This window comes from Rhinolophus sinicus, linkage group LG09, assembly GCF_036562045.2.
Source record: "Rhinolophus sinicus isolate RSC01 linkage group LG09, ASM3656204v1, whole genome shotgun sequence".
NCBI lineage: Eukaryota > Metazoa > Chordata > Mammalia > Chiroptera > Rhinolophidae > Rhinolophus > Rhinolophus sinicus.
This window is the reverse complement of record NC_133758.1, coordinates 56,619,266-56,639,404: the sequence shown is the minus strand read 5'-3', so window position 1 is coordinate 56,639,404 and position 20,139 is coordinate 56,619,266. Positions and strand designations below refer to the sequence as shown.

Below are 20,139 nucleotides of genomic sequence, written 5' to 3'. Positions count from 1 at the left end.
TACCTGATGGTGGAATTGCTGTATCGTATGGTATTTTTAATTTTTTGAGGAATCATCATATCGTTTTTCGCAGTGGTCATACTCTTTGAGATTTCCACCAACAGTGCGCAAAAGTCCGTGTTTCTCCACATCCCTGTCAACACTTGTTATTTTGTGTTTTTTGTTTAGATAATAGTTATCCTAAATGGGTATGAAATGGTATCTCTGTAGTTTTATTATTTCCGTGATGGCTAGTGATGGTGAGTATCTTTTCATGTCCTTATTTGCCATTTGTTACTGGCTAATATCTTCCTTACAGAAATGTCATTGCAATTGTTTTGTCAATTTTTTAATTGGGTTATTTTGTTGTTGTTGAGGTTTAGGAGTTCTTTATATATTCTATATATGAATCCCTTATCAGATATGTGATTTGCAAATATTCTATCCAATTCTGGGGTTGCTTTTTTATTCAGTTGATGCTTTTTATTCAGTTGATAATTCAGTTTCCTTTGATGCTCAAAAGTTTTTAATTTTTATGATGTCCAACTTGTCTGTTTTCTTTGTTACTTGTGCCTTTGGTGTCATATCAAAAAAGTCATTGCCAAATCCAATGTTGTGAAGTTTTGGCCTATTTTCTTCTTAGAGTTTTATAGTTTTAGCTCCCACCTTTACATATATGATCCATTTTGAGTTAATTTTTGTATATGGTATTGGCTAAGGATTTAAATTGAGTTCTCTGTATGTGGATATCCATCCAGTTTTGTCATCACCATTTGTTGAAAAGACTGTCCTTTCCCCATTGGCCTTGGCATCATTGTCCAAAGTCATTTGACCTGATATGTGAGGCTTTATTTCTGGGCTCTCTGTTCTCTTCAATTGATCTATGTCTATCTTTATGCCAGTACCACCCTGTTTGCTCTGTTGCAAGTTCTGAAATTGGGAAATGTGAGACCTCCAACTTTGTTCTTCTTTTGCAAGATTTTTGGCTGTTCGGGTTCTCTTGAGATTCCATATGAATTTTAGGATGGGTTTTTCTATTCAAAATTTGTTTTGAGGATTCTAATAGAGATTACAATGAATCTGTAGATCGCTTTGAGTAATAATTGGCATTTTAACAATATTAAGTCTTCTAATCCATGACCACGGGGTTTTCTTTCCACTTATTTGTATCTTCTTTAATTCTTTCAGCAACATTTTGTAGTTTTTCAGTGTACAAATCTTTGCCTCCTTGTTAAGTTTATTTTTAAATATTCTTCTTCATGCTATTGTAAGTAGAATTCTTCTCTTCTTTTTTTTTTATTTATTCATTGTTAGTAGAAAAGTAACTGATTTTTGTTTATTCATTTTGTATCTTACAACTTTGCTGAATTTGTTTATTAGTTAACAATCTTAGGGTTTTATACATAGCGTCACGTTAGCAGTGAACAGAGGTAATTTTACTTCTTTTCCAACTTGGAAGTGCCTTTCCAATTTGGATGCCTTTCTTTTCTTATCTTGCCTTAATTCTCTGGCTAGGACTTCCAGTCCTATGTTGAACAGAAATAGTGAAAGTGGGCATCTTTATCTTGTTCTTAATCTTGGAGAAGACCCTTTCACCATCAAGTATGATGTTAGTTGTCGGCTTTTCGTATTTGGTCTTTAGTGTTTTGAGGAGTTTACTTCTGTTCTTAGTTTGTTGAGTGTTTTTAATGAAAGATGTTGAAGTTTCTTAAAAAAAATGAAAGATGTTGAATTTTCTTTTTCTGCATGCATTGAGATAATCATAGGGTTTTTCTCCCCCCTTCATTCTGTTAATGTGGTATATTACATTATGTTTGTATGTTAAACACCCTTACATTTTAGGGATAAATCCCACTTGGTCATTGCGTATGATAATTTTAATATGCTGTTGAATTTGTATTGCTAGTGTTTTATTGTGGATTTTTATGTCATATTCATCAGAGATATTGGTCGGTAGATTTCTTGCAGTATCTTTGGCTGGCTTTGGTTCAGGGTAATGATAGTCTCATAGGGTGAGTTTAGAAGTGTTCACTCTTCAATTTTTTTGGAAGAGTTTGAGGAGGATTGGTGTTCATTCTTCGTTATATGTTTGGTAGAATTGACTAGTGAAGCCATCTGGTCCTGGACTTTTTTTGTTGGGAGGCTTTTGATTACTGATTCAGTCTCCTTACTAGTTATAGGTTGATTCACATTCTCTATTCATGATTCAGTCTTAGTGGGTTGTGTGTTTCTAGGAATTTATACATTTCATCTGGATTATGCACTTCGTTACCGTACAGTTGTTCATAATACTCCTATAATCCTTTTTATTTATGTAAAAACAGTAGTAATGGTCGCTCTTTCATTTCTGGTTTTAGTTATTTGAGTCTTCTTTATTTTTTTCTTAGTCAGTATGGGTAGATTTTTTCCAAAGAAGCAACTCTTGGTTTTGTTGATTTTCTGTATGATTTTTCTGTTCTCTATTTTGTTCATTTGTGCCCTAGTCTTTATTTCCTCTCTATTGCTAGCTTTGAGTTTAGTTATGTTCTCTTTCTAGTTCCTTAAGGTGTAAAGTTAAATTTTTGATTTAAGATCTTTGTTATTAAAATATTGAGTTTATTGAACATTTATATTTTTGTCTCTCCACCATTTCCCTGACCTCCACTACTACTACTGTTTCCTATCATAACATTCCATACATACTTAAAACCAGCCAAAGGATGGAGTTCCATCTTTAAGAACTCAACAAGCATTTTGGGCAACACATTCTTGGCGATGGAACCTGGACAACATTTATCAGACATGGTAGGGAAAGTTCTCACTCTATGTTATGAAAAGGACAGGTTTAGATATCAACTTACAAAAATGAAATAAGACGGAAAATTTTAACAAACTGTTTAGACTATTTTCTTAAAGAGACTTCCTCCACTGCCAGAGATCTTGAATAGCCTCCCTGGTAAGTTATCTGGAAGCAATTAACATGATTGATAAACTTGGCTTTCACTTTGGGAAGAGAACCACCTTTTTCTATACTTACTTGCATTTTTGCTTTAATGTCTTTTACAGAACTAGGTCCTTTCGGTGTTTCAGGAGTTTTTTCCTGTTTTTCAAAGGGTTCTTGACCTTTTGATCTTGGTGTTGATGGCTTTGAGTCTTTTCCATTTTGGTTTCATTTTTGTGCATTTTTGGCTGGAGTATCTCATACAGATATCTTTATTGGAGCTTTTTCTTCAGCTTCCTCCTCATCAAAATCATCCTCATCATTGTCGTCGTCATCATTTTCATAGTCACCTTCAGCAGCAGCAAGTTTTACTTTTTTTCTGTGGAACCTTGCTACCACTTCTAGGGGCAGAATGCTTTCCAGATACACATAGGAGTTTCACATCCTCCTCGTCGTCATCTTCTGACTGTATCTTCCTCCACAGCTACCAAGTGCTGTCCACTAATACGTATAGGCCCTGAACCACACTTTAACCATAAGACCACAGGTGGTGGTATTTTAATGTCCCCAAGGGAAATTATTGGCTATGCAGACATTTTCAAAATTGCCAGGGTTACTGTAATTGGACTACCTTCATAATTCATTACCTCTACTTCAACAATGTACAATTCATCCTTTTCACCAGCCCCTAGACTGACTGTTCTTAAAGATAATTGGTAATGATCTCATTTTCATCATTATCCACCTTAAATTGATAAGGTGGCCTTTAGTTCATAACTGAAAAGATAGTTCTGGGGCCTCAGGGGGCTCATGTCCATGTCCATCAAATCTTTCATGGGGTGGTGAAATGGCTTAAAGACTCATTTCTTAGAATGTATCCTTGTCATTAAGCGGCACATGACTGTATTTGTGAATTTTCTAGTTTTCCTTCTGCTGTTGATTTCTCGTTTCATTCTTCTGTGATAAGAAAAGATACTTTGTGTGATTTCAGTCTTTTCACTCTTTTTATTGAGACTTGTTTGCTTTTTCGGGGATGGTGTCTACAGGCATTCAGAATGGTCCAGCATTTGACATACCAGTCTTAAACCCCCAGTAATAGAATTGTTTACCTTTATACCAAGAAGGTTGGGAAAGCACCAAAATCTGCATGTGGCGTGTGTGCAGCCCGACTTCGCGGAGTTTGTGCTGTGAGACCTAAAGTTCTAATGAGGTTGTCTAAAGTGAAAAACATGTCAGCAGGGCCTGTGGTAGATTCATGTGTGCTAAATGTGTCCATGACAGGATCAAGTGTGTTTTCCTTATCAAGGAGCAGAAAATTGTTGTGAGTGTTGAAGGCACAAGCACAGAGTCAGAAAGCTAAATAAAAAAAGTGAAGCTTTTTTGAGTAATAAAAAAATTAAAAGGCTTGTTCTGTTGTTAAAAAAAAAAAAAAAGACTTGTTTTGTAGCCTAGCATATGGTCTATCCTGGAGAATGTTCCATGTGTACTTGAGAAAAATGTATATTCTGCTTTTGTTGGGTGGGTTGTTATGTAATATGTCTGTTAGGTACAGTTGGTCTGTAGTGTTCTTCTAATCCTCTAGTTCTTTACTGATCTTATGCCTGGTGGTTTTACCATTTTTGAAAGTGGACTATTTAAATGTCCTGCTATAATTGTAATTAAGTCAGTTTCTTCAGTTTGGTCAGTGTTTGCTTCATATATTTGTAGCTCTGATTTTTGTTGGATATATTTTTATAATTCTTGTGTCTTCTGGGAATATTGACCCTTTTATAAATACATAATGTCCTTTTTAGTCTCTTACAACAGTTTGACTTGAAATCTATTTTGTCTCATATCAATATAGCCATCCCTGCTCTCTTTTGGTTACTCTTTGCATGGTATCTTTTTTGTACTTTCACTTTCAACCTATGTGTGTCCTTAGCTCAAAAATGAATCTCTTCAGCATAATGTTGGATCCTGTTTTTTTTAATACATTCTACCAATCTATGTCTTTTGATTGGGTTGTTTAATCTATTTACATTTAAAGTATTGCTAGGGAATGACTTCCGTTTTCCATTTTAAAATTTGTTTTCTGTATATCTTATAGTTTTTTGCCCCTCATTTCCTCTCTTACTGTCTTTCTTTGTGTTTAGTTGATTCTTTGTAGTGACATTTTTTTGATTCCCTTCTCATTTCCTTTTGTGAATATTTGCTAGATATTTTTGTGGCTACCATGGGGATTACATATAACATCCTAAAGATAAGATAAATTTAAACTGATACCAGTTTAACTTCTATCACATACAAAAACTCTACTCTCTTACAGTTGTGCCCCCTCTTATGTTATCAGTGTTACAAATTACATCTGTTGTTGTGCTTAATGGTGTTCCATGTTTCTCTGAGACTCTATCCGTTTTTCTTCTTTCTTCTCTGTCTCTTCAGGTTTCATCTCTGCTGATCTGTCTCCCAAGTTTGTTAATTCTTTCTTCTGCCAGTTCAAATCAACTGTTAAGACACTCCAGTGAACTTTTAATTTTATTGTACTTTTCAACTTCATAATGTCCATTTGGTTTTTTTTTTTATCATTTCTATCTTTATACTGATATTCTCTATTGGATTAGACATTATCATCATACCTTCCTTCATTTCTTCAAACATAGTTTTCTTTAATTCTTTGAACATATTTACAATGCTACTTTGTTTATTCGGTATGATATCTGGGCCCTCTGAGAGGTAGTTTCTCTTGCCTGCTTTTTTCCCCTATGCATAGATCTGCTTACCTGTTTCTTTGTATGTCTGGTAATTTCTTGTTGAAACCTGGACATTGTAGGTAATACTATTGTAGCAAGTCCCGATAGATACGGGACCTCTCCTTCTCTGTGCCTTTTGGTTTGCTTCTTTATTTCTTTATAATAAATTGGCTGGATTATTTTAGGGGAGTTTATTTCCATCCAAGATGTCACTCCTCAGAGGGTCCAGCCTTGGTGTCTGCATAGTCACCCTGGGATGAGAGGGATTTTAGCAGGTCTGTTGTTGACTGTGTTATGTTGTTTTTGTTCTTCGTTTTGTCTCTGTTGGTATCATACCCAGATGTTAGGCGCCACTAATTGCAGGCTAGTTGTGCTATTGTGTTTGACAATGCCCCGGAGTGTAAATTGTTCCATACTCATCCAATTGAATCTGGGCCCCTTTGCAGGGATAGTTTTTGAGGCAAGTTTGAAGCTTATTCTGACCCTAGAAGGACTATTCTTAGCTATCGCTTTTCCTGGTATTCTCTGGTAAAGTTGCTGACTTGCAGGTTAGCTTGTTGCTCTCATGGAGCTACCAACCTCCTCTTAATTGCTGACCACCAAAATCTGCATTGTTTTCAAGAGCACCTGTAGACTTGAACTTCCCCACAGTTAATTTAAAAATTTCCTTTGGGTAGAATTTCGGAGCTCTCTGATCTATGGCCACCTCTTTCCCCAGTAAAATCTCTGAGACGTTGCTCTAGAGCTGGTGGTGGGGTCAATGACCTGATTTTCTTGGAGTAACATTTCTGCTTTATGAGCAGGGCACTGGGTGGGGCATTAGCCTCTGATCTTCTTGGCTTACCTCTTCTAGCCTGGAACCTCTCTCTACAAGTGGGCTGAGGCAAGGGTGATCAGTGCCCCAGTATTTTCAGACTGGGGTAAAGCCTTTGATCTCCGAGTGCAGGCTGGGTAGAGGAAGGGAGCCCCCGTGTTGTTGGCCACACTTACCAGGAATGTAGCCTCAGAGCTGTTGGGAGACCAAGAAATGCTGGTGGTCAGCCCCTTCTGGTGACCAGATTTCAGGGACTAGGGAGCCTCATTTTCTTGGCTGCTCACTTGAGGTGGAGTCTCCATCAAGTTGACCTAGGGCCGGGGAGCGAGGGTGTAGGTTGTGGCTGAAGTGCCTCGGACTCGTTCTCCCTGTTCTTATTGACATCTAGTAGGTTTTCTTGAATACATGTTTCTTCATTTGCTGTGTGCTCTCAGGACAATTTCCAGAGACTTTAAATGGTTGTTTTAAAAATAATTTCCATCAGTTGTGGGTATTTTGTCAAGGAGCAGGTCTCCCAGGGTCCTCATGCCAACATCCTGGAATTGTAACCTTTGGATTTTATCTTGAGGGCTGAGGGCATTGAAGGGTTTAAGTAATGGTGAAAAGAGGGCTTTAAAAGACTACTTTGGTTGCCATTTAGAAAACTGGAGGGGACAAAGCTAGATGCAGAGAGAACTAGAATGCTGCTGAGAAATTGCAGTAATTGATGTCGGTGGCTCAAATTAAGAGAGTAACTGTAGAGAACTAGTCCAACATAGAGAATTGTTAAGACTTAGTAATTAATTGGATGGATGGGGAATTTAGTGCAGAGTAGGAAGATGTTTTAAGAGAGGAAGTCATTAAAATGACTCCTAATCAGTGCTCACAAAGTTGTCAAAATGCGGGTTCTGATCCAGGGCCTGATTCTGCACAGGTGATGCCTGTGCTGCTGGGCCTCTGTCCCCTACATGAGTAGCAAGGCCCTAGGGTTTCTTGTTCAGGCAACTGGTGACAGCTGGCAGTGTGAATTGTCAGTTTACTTGCCTGTACATGCAGGTGAAGAAATAATATTGCCTGTCTTGAGTTCAGAAAAGGGGTTTTAGCAAAAGTTATAGAGTTGAAAGTCAAGGATTCAAATGGTAAAAGAAGGGAAGAGATAGGCTGAGATCATTCTAGGAAGATGTATAGAGGAAGGGCAAAAAACTACCCATAGGCCAGCGCTCATATTACTGAAGAACATTTATTTTGAACATCCCTTATTACTATGTCCATATTTCATAACTGTTGAATCTTTGTGAGAGTAAAACTTAAGCAAATTTTTGTTACAGGTTAAAGAACTCTTTTCTTCTTTGGGAGTTCAATATAATATCTTGGAACTTGATCAAGTTGGTAAGTAGAATGGTTAGTACATACTGTTTGCAATAAATGTCAATAAGATTGACCTCTTTTCATTTGTTTTGTTCAACTTACTCTTGTCTCTTTGAGGTAGATGAGCTATTTTTGCTCTATATTCAACCATGCAGAAAATGAACTTCTAAATGACAGATAATTTGGTGCAGTTTTTTATTTTTCCACACTGAATTTTTTTATTTTTCAATTACAGTTGACATTCAATATTATATTAGTTTCAGGTACACAGCACAGTGGTTAGACATTTTTTTTATAACTTACGAGATGATCCCCCCCAATAAGTCTAATACCCGTATTTGTGAGGGGTGTAAATTATTACATTGTTTTGTATACCTGGAACTAATTTAAAAAGAAAAAAGAAGTATATAGTCACATGGATAAAAGTACAGCATAGGGAATGTAGTCAATGATATTGGTGTAGATTTTTTTATGTATTATTGGTATATGAGATTGGTATTTGAGGGAGAGGGAGTGGGAGGAAGATTTATAAGCTGCTAACTTTGAAGTACTTCAGGCAATTCAGATGAGTCTGGCAACTTTCTAGCAAAGTAGGTTAAGCTGTAATAAATGAAAAGACTCTGCTCCTCATTCCTGATTGTATTACTCATGAGGGAGAATGCATTTGTCTTTTAGCTTTATACTTTTGAATTATTGTCAAACATGCATTTATTGATCTAATATTAATTGAACACTTTACGCATGCATGTGATTTGCAGGGGTGGGATACACAGTGGTGAACAGAAAAAAAACTGATGTCTGCTTTTATGGGACTTCACCAACTCCTTTTAGCCATTCACTTTAGTAAATGAAATGTTCTTGAATCTTGAGTCTTTTCTTAAGAGTATACCAAACAGTCTTAAGTAGTTATGGCCTGGTTTTATTTTTAGGGATGGAGAATACATTTTGATCTGTGATCGTAATGATTTTTCAAATATAATTGTAGAAAATATTTTCTGAGTTATTCATATTGATGCAGATATTATCTTGATATTTGCTCTTTAAAGAGGATTTTTATCTATTTGTCTGACATAGTCATTGACTTTTTATATCAATCTAATTTAGGAGTGTTTATTTTAAAAGGAATCAGTAGATTGGTCTTTATTCTCTAAGGTTTTCTTTAAAAACCTGGATGTTTTCCCCTCTTGAGTCATTATTTCATAAAGTTGTATAACACACTGACCCTTTTATGGATCTGTACATGTGAGCATCTGAGTGTTGTAACACTTCAGTTAGACTTACAAAGGTTTGGAATCCTTTCAATGTTTTTATATATTTAATTATTTATTTATTTTATTTTTTATGTTATTTACCATTTCTTTTTTTTTTAACAAATGATATAATTTACAACAATGCATTTATATCTTAGTAAAGCTTTGAATATATGGCACATAATATTTTTATATGGTGTCCCTTCATTATATAGTTTAAATAATCTATTGAGACTTAATTATTTCTTTGACCAAAACAGTTTTTGACTAGTATAGCTGTCCAAAAAAAAGAAATGAGTGCTTTGAATTTGTTTAGTATTTTATTATTAATGTATACTTTGGTTACTAATTCTTGTAAAATGTTATTTTTCGTCTGCTGTTTGCAGGCTTATTGAAATTTGATAGTTTCATGTCATATAATGTTATGCATTTTGGTTTTTTTTTAAATTAATTTAGACATTACCAAGAACATGGTGATATTTGAATTATAAATGTCTCGTGGATATATTGTGAGTTTATAAGATATAAAATATGACATATATTTAGTGAAACAGTTCAAATTTTTACTTTTAAAACCATCATTGTTGGCATTAATTCTTTTTATCTTTATTCCTTAGATGATGGGGCCAGTGTTCAAGAAGTGCTGTCAGAGATCACTAATCAGATAACTGTGCCCAATGTATTTGTGAATAAAATACATATAGGTGGATGTGATCGAACTTTCCAGGTAATAATGATATTATGTATTCTTTAAGTCTGTTTGTTCATTTTGTTCTTAAAAATATTTAAAAGGGGTAAAGTGGTTTATAGGAGTCTATTCATCTTTTGGAAGTTGTAAAATGAAAAAACAGATAGATTGGTTATCAGATAATCTTGATTACTTTGATGGAAATTAGCTCTTTAGATACATTAGAAACTAAGAAAGAGAAGATTTTTGTTTGAGGTTGCCAGACAACCAGGTGGGCCACCCTGCAAACCTTGGTCTCCTCCTCCTGATGGGGAGAGAAACAAGGGCTGTTCCCTCTTTCAGGTTTAATAAAATGAGGTCAACACTAGCATTTCTGGCAAGGGTAAGTAGAATTCCTGTCAGGGCTGCTAACCCTGGGAGCTTTGCAAAGGTCTATCGCCTATGAATTTTTTTGATTCTTAGAATGCAAAAATAAATAGGAGTCATTCAGTTAAATAGTGATAGGTAACAATTGATGTTTATTAAATAAGGTCCTTATTTTATTACTAGTTATTTACTTTTTAAAAAATTCTGCTCTCTTGTATCTTTTATGTATGTATGCAAATGGTAGTAATCAGTGATTGATTAAATACTTGTACTTGAAATTTTAATTAAAAATTATATTTTTCTTGGGGGTGAAGATTATCTGCATTTGACGTTAATCTATGATCAGCATTGTTATCTAGGACAGTCTGTTTTATTAATCCTCGAAGTTATAACTCAATTCACATGGTGGTCAGTACCTTAATTGTCGTCCCTAAACACCTTCAGGAATGCTGGTCTTGCCAACCTTAACCTAGAAAATGATGTCAGAGGATGAATCTGGAGATGCAGAGATATCCACTCTATTTCAAGACTGAAAGGTGTTTTCTTAGATGGCAGATGCTTAGGAGACAGAGTTCTCTAAGGGCATCTAAATGGAGCCAAAGGTGTCCTTTTAGAATGTGCTGAGAGCCTTAGTGGGCACCCATCCGTCAGGGGGCCACATGGCATCTTTTGATTCCTGTAGTTTCATAGCACTTCTGTTGTGCTTCCCAGGATGAGCTAGTTCCAGCATCGCGTTTCTAAAGCCAACATAATTTGATTGAGCAGCTGACTTTGCATAAGGAAAATGGTTGCAAAATCACATACTGAACCTCTAACCTCATCTAAACTACTTCTGATCATGAGGGCCAAGTGAACAAAAAAATGTAGCATAGAACCAGGTTCATGGTGATTGCTGAAAGAAAAAGCAAAATGTTTGTGTTGTATAGGAAATTTATCAATGAGCTGCAAAATTTAGGTTAGTTTATGAGAAACCATGAAAAAATGTGTAGTGCATGTCCTATTGATGATGCATAAGAATTGTTTTCAGAAGGAAGCCTAACACAGGTGAACAAAATGCATAGGACCTTGAAAAATGGTAGTTGGCTATTTTATTGCACTTGGTTATGATATTTCAACGATTAGACCAAGGTAAAGGACCTCGTCTGACATAGATATAAAGCCATAACCTCTGGGTCATTTGACACATGCCTAGCAATCAGGAGATAACAAATGTGTACTTTAACATACGGTTTAGCTAGTTGGACCTTATTTTAATACCATTCAGATAAATTTACAATTCCGATTTTCATGAATTATAGATTGTTTTTTCCAAGATATTTATAAAAGAAATCCATGCAGGGGTGCAAAGAAACAGTTTTAAAACAAGTCATACCATACTCTCTCCTTTCATTAAACCATAGGCACATCAGAGTGGTTTATTACAGAAGCTTCTTCAGGAAGAGTCAGCATATGATTATGACCTCATTGTCATTGGTGGCGGTTCTGGTGGCCTTGCATGTGCTCAGGTATGAAAAAATGAAACTTGAAGATAATTTCCCTGGTGATTGCCATAAGAATTTCTTCTGCTATTTAAAAAAAACAAAAAAAACCAAAGCCAATGTTGATGTTACTGTCTAAGTTTTTATTGTAATTAGTTGGTTGAATAAAGAGAAAAGACTGTGTTATGACACAAGCACAGCCTTTTTATTTAGGGAAACGAAAAATTGGGGGAGTATTAGGAAGATGAAAAGATCTTTATTTGTGGCTTTTTTCTTTGTAGGAAGCTGCCATTTTGGGAAAGAAAGTTATGGTGCTAGACTTTGTGGTCCCATCACCTCAGGGCACATCCTGGGGTAAGCTGTTTTTCTTTATTGTTCTCTGCTCTTCACATACGTTTTTGGCTTTGTTAAGTCTCATTTAATCCTCACAACAATCTCTGGAGTTATAACTAGGCTGCTTCATAGATGAGGAAACTGAGACTCAGTGAGGTGAAGTAACTGGCCTAAGATTGCATATTTAACAAGTGCTGATTAAGAAAGATTTTGCAAAAAAATTTCATGAGCTTAGTATTCCAACACTTCTGCCATAATAATTTTTGTACACATGCTGCAATATTTTCACATAGTCGTATTTGCTGTTTATACTGTGTCGTGCTCACTTAAGCTTGCCATAGCATTTTTCTTTGTTTTTGCATTGATTTCATAATGGACTTTCATGGCTGGATGATGGCCAGTCGAATTAGTGTGTGTGTGATCATTCCAGGTCAGTCTAATAAAGTGTATAGTGAGCTTCCAGCCCTGTGACTTTGCTATAAATGAGAGTACTCACCTTTCCATGTTCTTTTCACTATAAAAGAGAACACATAGATTTTGTGCTGGATATTTTCTGTTTATGCTTCAAATTCATCCTCCATTGTCTCTACCCTGCTCTATGCCCCAGAAGTCTGATGAATTGGTAGCCTTGCCCTCTGGCTTCTGATTGGACTTGGCCAGTTGGAGTAATGGGAAGAGAACAGAATGGAGGAGAATGGGGATGGGTCTTCATCCCCATTCAAATATCTTCATTTCCCTGACTCCCACCCTGCCGGTTGCTGCAGGCTGGCTCCATCTCCCTATAGCTCCACAGCCCCTGTCATTGCCACCCCGCTTTGGGCTATGGTGCCTGCTCAGTGTGTTTGCCCCTTCATGTGGAGTTGGTGATGGGCCCGCTATTACTAGTTGTCACTACCTCTCTATCCCTCCTTGCTCTCTTGCCCATACCCTAATAATCATTTCCCTATAAAATCTCCTTAGTTATGCAGCTTGAGAGTGTCATCTGTTTCCTGCCAGAACCCTGACAAAATATGAAAATCATTTTTAAAAATTCAAAACTACTCAAAAAATTTTAGCCAAGAATTTAATATTAGTAAAGCTGATTTACCTTGCATTGGACCTACTATTTACTCAGAGGAGTGAGAGTTACAAAGAGTAAAAGCTGGAAGCTGGGGTTCTGGCCCTTGATATTGTATCTGTCTAATTAATCTGGTACAGTTATGATCTCTTTGTAGGTCAGACTCAAATGAAAGTTTTGGACTCTGTCTCCAGAAAACTGTTGAAATGCAATTCATATTTTTGCTTATCAGTGGGCCTCTTTCACAAACCCTTGGTTAAAAAGTTTGGGTTAATCATTTGTGTGTTGTTGTGAAGTATGAGGTTGACCCTACAATCATTAGAGTTTGTTATTTCCACGTTTTTAATAACACTCACTCTGCACATGTGTAAACCCACACATACACAAACACAAACACACACACGAAACATTAAAACTGTTTTCTTTCTCAGGTCTTGGCGGTACTTGTGTAAATGTAGGCTGTGTTCCTAAGAAACTGATGCATCAAGCTGCCCTTTTGGGGCAGGCATTAAGTGACTCAAGGAAATTTGGCTGGGAATATAATCAACAAGGTGGGTAATGGTATATAAAAATATAGACTGGGAGAAAAAAACGAGTTTCTTAGAGAAAGACTTGCTATAATATTTATATTTCTGTAGCTGAGTTTGAACTTTATTAATAAACACTGATTATAAACTTCCTATGTGTCAGGCAAGCACAGAGAACTCAACGGTGATCATTTAAAACTGGCCCTGCTCTCATGGGCCTTACTGCCTAGAAGGGAATAGCCATTCCAAACCCTTAGTAGAATGTGAGAGAGAATAATTCCTATTTTTGTATTTCTTTCAAGTATAAGGAAAATAGAATTGCAAGAGCCATTATTTGGATTTTTTCCATTATTGTGATAACATTTTCTTTTTTATCAACTGGTTATGTATGTATGTCTTTGGTTAATGAAAAATGGAAAACAAAATCATCCAATAAACTCTTACTGGTTAGGCTCTGTGGATTTAGAATTGAGGAAAATACAGTCCCTGTCCTTATGCAGCACACAGTCTGTTGAAAGAGAAGAGAAGAGAAGTCATTTAGTATACTATAGTTCGTGGTGCTGTTTTGAGTGTCAAATTGAGGGGCACTTAGTGGAGCCTTGAGGGTCAGAGGTAGGGGGAGGTGACCCTTGAGCTGCATCTTGAAGTAGGACATTTACGACACGAAGCAGCTTGATCCAAACTATGGGGATGTGAGAAAACATAGAATATTTGGGGGATAGTGAGCAGGTGAAGTAAAGAACGGGGGAGGGATGTTGGGAGAAATGAGATTAGAGAGAGAAGCAGGTCACGAAGGCTCTTAAATGACATTTTGAGGAGTTAAAATTTACCCCAAAGGTAGCAAGAGCTGTTGAGGAGTTTCAGCAGGAGAGGAACATAAACCACAGTTTGGATTCTGGATCCCTCTGATGGCACCAAGGAACTTAGAAGGCTAGAGGTGGCTAGGGGAGGGGTCAAGTCCAAAGACAAAGAAGTGAGGTGGGGTGCTGTTGCATAACCCAAAGGAGAAATCGTGAGGCCTGGACAAAGACTGTGAAGTTGGAGAGAGTACGAGATGGACTTAGAGGATTTAAGGCATGGAATTGGCAGATTAGATGTGGAATGATGATCTTGTATTATTAAAATAACGTGGAGTTTTTAGAAAAGTACAGCTTGTCTTTTTCCCCAGAGGTTTTGATCCAGTAGATCTGTACATGTCATGTTTAAAGTTTCATAGATGATTCTGATACTTACAGGTGATTCTGCCAGGCCATCTCGGTCATTGGTAGGGCAGAGGGTGAGGGAGGAGAAGGACTGTGTGAAAATGTAGTTCATTTCATTGGGATAAAAAATACAGGCAGGTTTGCAGCATAATGAGTTACAACTGGACATATTCCCTATGGACAAATTTCCCCAGTCAATTCAGTGAAGAGCTGTTGGTCAAGCTATAGTATCAATTGATAAAAGGAAGTCTTTCCATTTAGCAGTTTAACTTCTGGGTAGTCTTCACTTTTAAGAATCCTTCACCTTGAATCCTTCATCTTGCATAGGTATTCCACTTACGGTCCTTTCGGAACATTCCGGTGGAATAGATACCTGGGGATAGTTTGTACTCGAGAGAGGTCTGGGCAAGGCCTGGTTTTATAGTTACAGCATTGTAGGTGATAGTGGAAGTCTTAGGAATTGCTGAGATGGTCTGGGGAGAATATATGGATGGAAAAGAATAAAAGACAGACAGAATCCTGAGATATGTTAATACCTAATGTGAGTGAGGAAGAGGAGGAAAACCAGGAGAGTTGTGTCACAGAAACCAGGAGGGGTTAAATTTTTAAGGGCAAGATTTAGAGCTTAGGGAGTCTTCAAAGAGAACTAACTTGAATGAAATGCTACAGAAAGGCTAAATGGAATAGAATTTGAATTATGCACATTTTAGATTGGTAGTTTAGGTAGTAAAGCAGTTTCTTTTTAAAATTAAAAATGTTCATACCCTGTTTCTATAATAATAAAGTCCAAATGGGGAGAAAATACTGAATGCCTCCTTGGTGGGACAAAAGGCCGCAAAGAATGGAACTGCACCCTGGGCCTGTGACAAAGGAGACAGCCAGCCAGGCAGGGTGGTGTGTGGATGATACCAGAAGGCAGGCTTCCCCCGCGAGCTGATGACTTCTTGACCTGTCACCCTTGTTTGTGCCCACTGCCTCAAACTGTTACGGCTCCTCAATTTCAAGGAGGAGACAGCAAGCAGGGTGTTTGCTCGCACCACTTTGCCTCCCCTGAGAGGCCAGTTGATGTTCTCGAACTCTTCTAAGTGCTTAATATTTCTAAATAATTTCTAATTTCCTTGAGTGGGTAAAATTTTAGATTCCTCAAACTTCCCTATATACAAAATACTTCGAGGTTAATTTTGAGGTGCTATATTAAGAAATACCTAGTTAGTCATCACATGGAAATTGGGGCTTAGAAATTTTTAGGCATAGGTTCAATGAATGACCAAGAGAGGTCAAGAGAATCTGAGAGGTAAGAGAAAAGAAGTAAAGCATGCTGAAATCTTGTTCGGGGAGATGTTCTAGGTACGTTCATTCTTACTGTTGATAGAGAAATATATATTACAATAAATTAAAAATGTATACATAATCTCCAGATTAGAAATTGAATGTAGAATTTCCAAGTAAAAGAAAGGAAAGAGGAAAATGTGCAAAAAAACAACATGAAACTGCAATTTGAAACAAACAAAACAACGGAAAATAAGATGCCCCACATAAGAGCAATCTTTTACATATTAGAATAAAGCTGAATGAGTCAGATTTTCAGGTTGAGTAAATAGGAAAATTCTTTCAAATGCTATTTACAAGACACACCTAAAACCAAAAGAGATAATTGTTAAAAATATAGGAATATTTAAATAGATTGGAAATTTTTTAATAGGTAAGAAAAGATATCAGGGAAATGCAAAGCAAAGCAATAGCCGTTAATATCAAATAGGTAGACTACAAGGCAAAAACAACTACAACAAAAATAAAATTTAGGAATTAATGAGTTAACACCCTCCCCAAAATAGAAGTGATAAAAGAGTATATTTGAAAATACAAATAAAGTAATCCTGTGGCAAGTCCAGTCAAGGAAATAAGTAGAGAAAATTCGTACAAATATGCAACATTTAGGTGTGAAAAAAGAAATACAACTACAGATAAGAGATAAAACAAATTCAGTATGCAAATTATTGGTAAGAATTTTAAATATCTTGATGAAAAGGAATATCTTCTAAGGAAATATAAATGACCAGAATTGACTTGAATTATCAGAGAAAACATTGTCCAAGAAGAATCCATTCCCCAAGACACCGTAGATATACAAGTAAAATTTCTTCAGATCTTCAAGGAACAGATACTTTGTAATTTAAACTGTATAGAACTTAGAAAAAGATGGAGAGGGTTACTTTTTAAATTTTTTTTTTTTTGAGGCTGACATGATAATACAGAAAAATAATGTGGAAATAGAAAACTATAGCTCATAGAGGTGCCAAAATTCTAGAAAAAGCGTTAGCAAATCCTCTCCAGCGGTGTACTAAAAAAATGCACTGTGACTTAATGAGGGTTCATTCTGGGGGTGCAAAAATGATCAGCATTAGGAAATCATAGTAGGAATACATAAAATCGTTAGTAAAATAAGCAAAGACATGGACACTTCCTTTACATGATGAAGACAAGTCAAAAGCAGATATTTAATGGAAAAGAGCTTGAGGCACTTGCATTAAAGTCAAGAATAAGACAGAGCTGTACACTTCCATTACTAATCTCCACATTGTTTTGGTGTTTCTGGCCAATGCACACAAGGAAGAATAGGAAAGAGAAAGTGTGCATATTTGAAAAGGAGGAAGAAAAAGATATTGTGAATTTGTAGTATGAATTATATACAACATAGCTAGAATGTGCAAGAGATTGAGCTAAAAATATTAGAACTAATAAGAGATCAGTAAATTGCTCATAAATGTGCAAAAATAAATAGCTGTCTTACATATCAGCAATAATGTTAAGTACATAATGGAAAATTACAACAAAAATGATAGAATAACTTGAAATAAATTTAACTAGGAATGTATGAAATATACAGAGGGTGCCAAAAAAATGTACACGCATTTTTTTTGGCATAACTATTTTTTAATTAATTTCAGGTGTACAAAACAACATAGACATTATATACCTTACAATGTGATAACACTAAGAAATCTATTACCCCTCTGACACCGTACACACCTATTACTATGTTATTTATGCTGTACTTTACATCCCATGACTACATGTTTTTTTAATTATAGTTAACATTCAATATTATATTAGTTTCAGGTGTACAGTATAGTGTTTTGGTTTTTTTTATTATTAGTTTCAGGTGTACAAAACAATGTAATAGACATTTCACCCCTCACAAAGTGATAATCCCCCTCCCCCAATCTATTGCCCCTCTGACATTAGATATATCTATTACAGTTCCTTTGACTCTATTCCCTATGTTGTATTCCACATCCTGTGACTATATCTATATTAAATTATAGTTGACATACAATGTTATTCAGCATTAGCTTCAGGTGTACAGTGCAGTAGTCAAGCATCTACACCGTCCATTAAGAAACTATGGTACATTTGTACAATGGAGTATTAGTCAGCTATAAAGAAGAATGAAATTTTACCATTTGCAACAATATGGATGGACCTAGAGAACATAATGCTAAGTGAAATAAGTCAGACAGAGAAAGACAAATACCATATGATCTCACTTATATGTGGAATCTAAAGAACTGAATAAATGAGCAAAGTAATCAGAAATAGTCTCATAGTCTCAGATATATAGAGGAAAACCTGACGGTTGCTAGATGGGAGGGGGGTGAAGATGAGGGAGAAGGGGAGGGGATTAGAAAGCACAAATTGGTAACTACAATATTGCCACAGGATATGAAAGACAATTTAGGGAATACAATCAATAATGTTGTAAAGATTATGTAGGGTGTCAGATGGGCACATGTCTTATTAGGGAGACCACTTCATGGATGCTGTAAATGCTTGATCACTACACACATTTTAAGAAAGGAAAAAAGTGTATTAAAATTGTAATACTCAATTTATACTGCTAATAAAAGATGAAGACAAGTCACGTTTGACTTTTGCAATTACAAGAGGTGCTCAAAGTGGTTACCATCAGTGTCTAGACACTTCTGATTATGGTGAACTACTGCTTGAGCAACGTTGACCAAAGTGTCCACTTGTATAGCTGCGCATGCCATTTCTTCACATAATACCGTGCGTCTCAAACTTATCACGAATGCATGCAGTTGTTAGGCGTGCTGGAGGTTCTGTTGCACACTCACACCTCCACTGTCGTACTTCCACAACATTTTCAAATTTCAAAGAACACTTCAAAGTGGCCTTGCGCTCCTCAAACGACAACTGTGCTTCCGCCATTTTCTTTGACTGTCCTGCCTCCTGCATGGTGATGCTAGCATTCATTTGATTAGCGCTATCTTTTGAGCGAACATCATACTATACATTGCTACCATAATTTCAACTTCAAAAAGTAGTACAGAGATAATGTCTCTTAAAATGTGTACAGGTAACCCCCGTATAACACAGTTGTTAGGTTCCTAAAAAATGCCATGTTATGTGAATCCATGTTACACGAAGCAAAGAACTAGTACAAAAAAGGGAGTTAGGTTCCAAAAATTAAAAAAACATACTATTATATTTTTATAATTAAGAGAAATATCTTTATTAAAGCAATTTTCACCAAAAGTATACATGTTAATATGTATTAAATAATGTTTTATTCATCATCACTGCTAAGCTTTTATTACGTTCTTTGTTGTTTGGGGATTTCCCTAATTTTGAATGAGATATTTTTTGCTCTTAAAAACTCTTATTATGCTCCGTGTTGTTCGGGGATTTCTCTGATTCTCAAACCGTGTTAGAATGAAACCGTGTTCTAGGATGCCGTGTTGTACAAGGGTTTCCCCTCATTCTCGAACTGTGTTAGAGCGAGACCGTGCTATAGACGTGCCGTGTTATACGGGGGTTACCTGTATACGTTTTTGTGGCACCCCCAGTATAAGAAAATAATATAAAAGTATAACAAAAAAATACTCTGACTTTGGAGGGGATTTCTCAATATAATGTAAAGACATTATTTCCAATTTAATTTGTAAATTTTATGTTAAGTTCAGGAAATAACATCTCGATAAATTTTTTTCTTTTTAGAACTTGACAGATGATTCTAAAGTTCACATTGAAACATGTGTGAGGATAGCTATGCAGTCTTTGAGAAAGTATAGAGAGTGACTTTTCCTATCAGTATTTAGAATTGTAATACTGTTGTAGGACTAAACAGATTAATAAAATTATAGAGCAAGTGATTCCAAAATGCCAGTCCATGGACTTGCCATATCAAAATCTCCTGGGGGAGCTTTTTAACTGTACAGATTCTGAGGTCCTGCTCTTGAAGGTGGGTCCCAGGATCCCCAGGATCTGTATATTTCAACATGATTCCCAAGGGGTCCTGATGTTTGGGAACCACTAGTAAAGAATAGAATGTCTTTACAACAAGAACCAAAAACAAAAGGTATGTGAAGTGTGAGTTTAACTGACAAGGTCCTTGGGACAAATGGTTCTTTAAGGGTTGGAAGGATAG

At 36.2% G+C, this 20,139-nt stretch overlaps 1 protein-coding gene and 1 pseudogene across 6 annotated transcripts in view; one reads left to right on the top strand and one right to left on the bottom strand.

The window, feature by feature from the left end:
• Positions 1–20,139, top strand: part of TXNRD3 (thioredoxin reductase 3) — an 83,447-nt gene that overhangs the window by 13,018 nt on the left and 50,290 nt on the right. For all 6 annotated transcript variants that reach the window (XR_012498834.1, XM_074340460.1, XM_074340465.1 and 3 more), the window contains exons 2-6: positions 7,750–7,810; positions 9,657–9,766; positions 11,494–11,598; positions 11,853–11,925; positions 13,393–13,512. Coding sequence is in view for 5 of the 6 variants with exons in the window: in XM_074340460.1 (XP_074196561.1) it covers positions 7,750–7,810; positions 9,657–9,766; positions 11,494–11,598; positions 11,853–11,925; positions 13,393–13,512 (469 nt within the window). In the remaining variant the exon portion in view is untranslated. The remainder of the gene's footprint in view (positions 1–7,749; positions 7,811–9,656; positions 9,767–11,493; positions 11,599–11,852; positions 11,926–13,392; positions 13,513–20,139) is intronic.
• Positions 2,869–3,735, bottom strand: LOC109439159 (nucleophosmin; annotated as a pseudogene).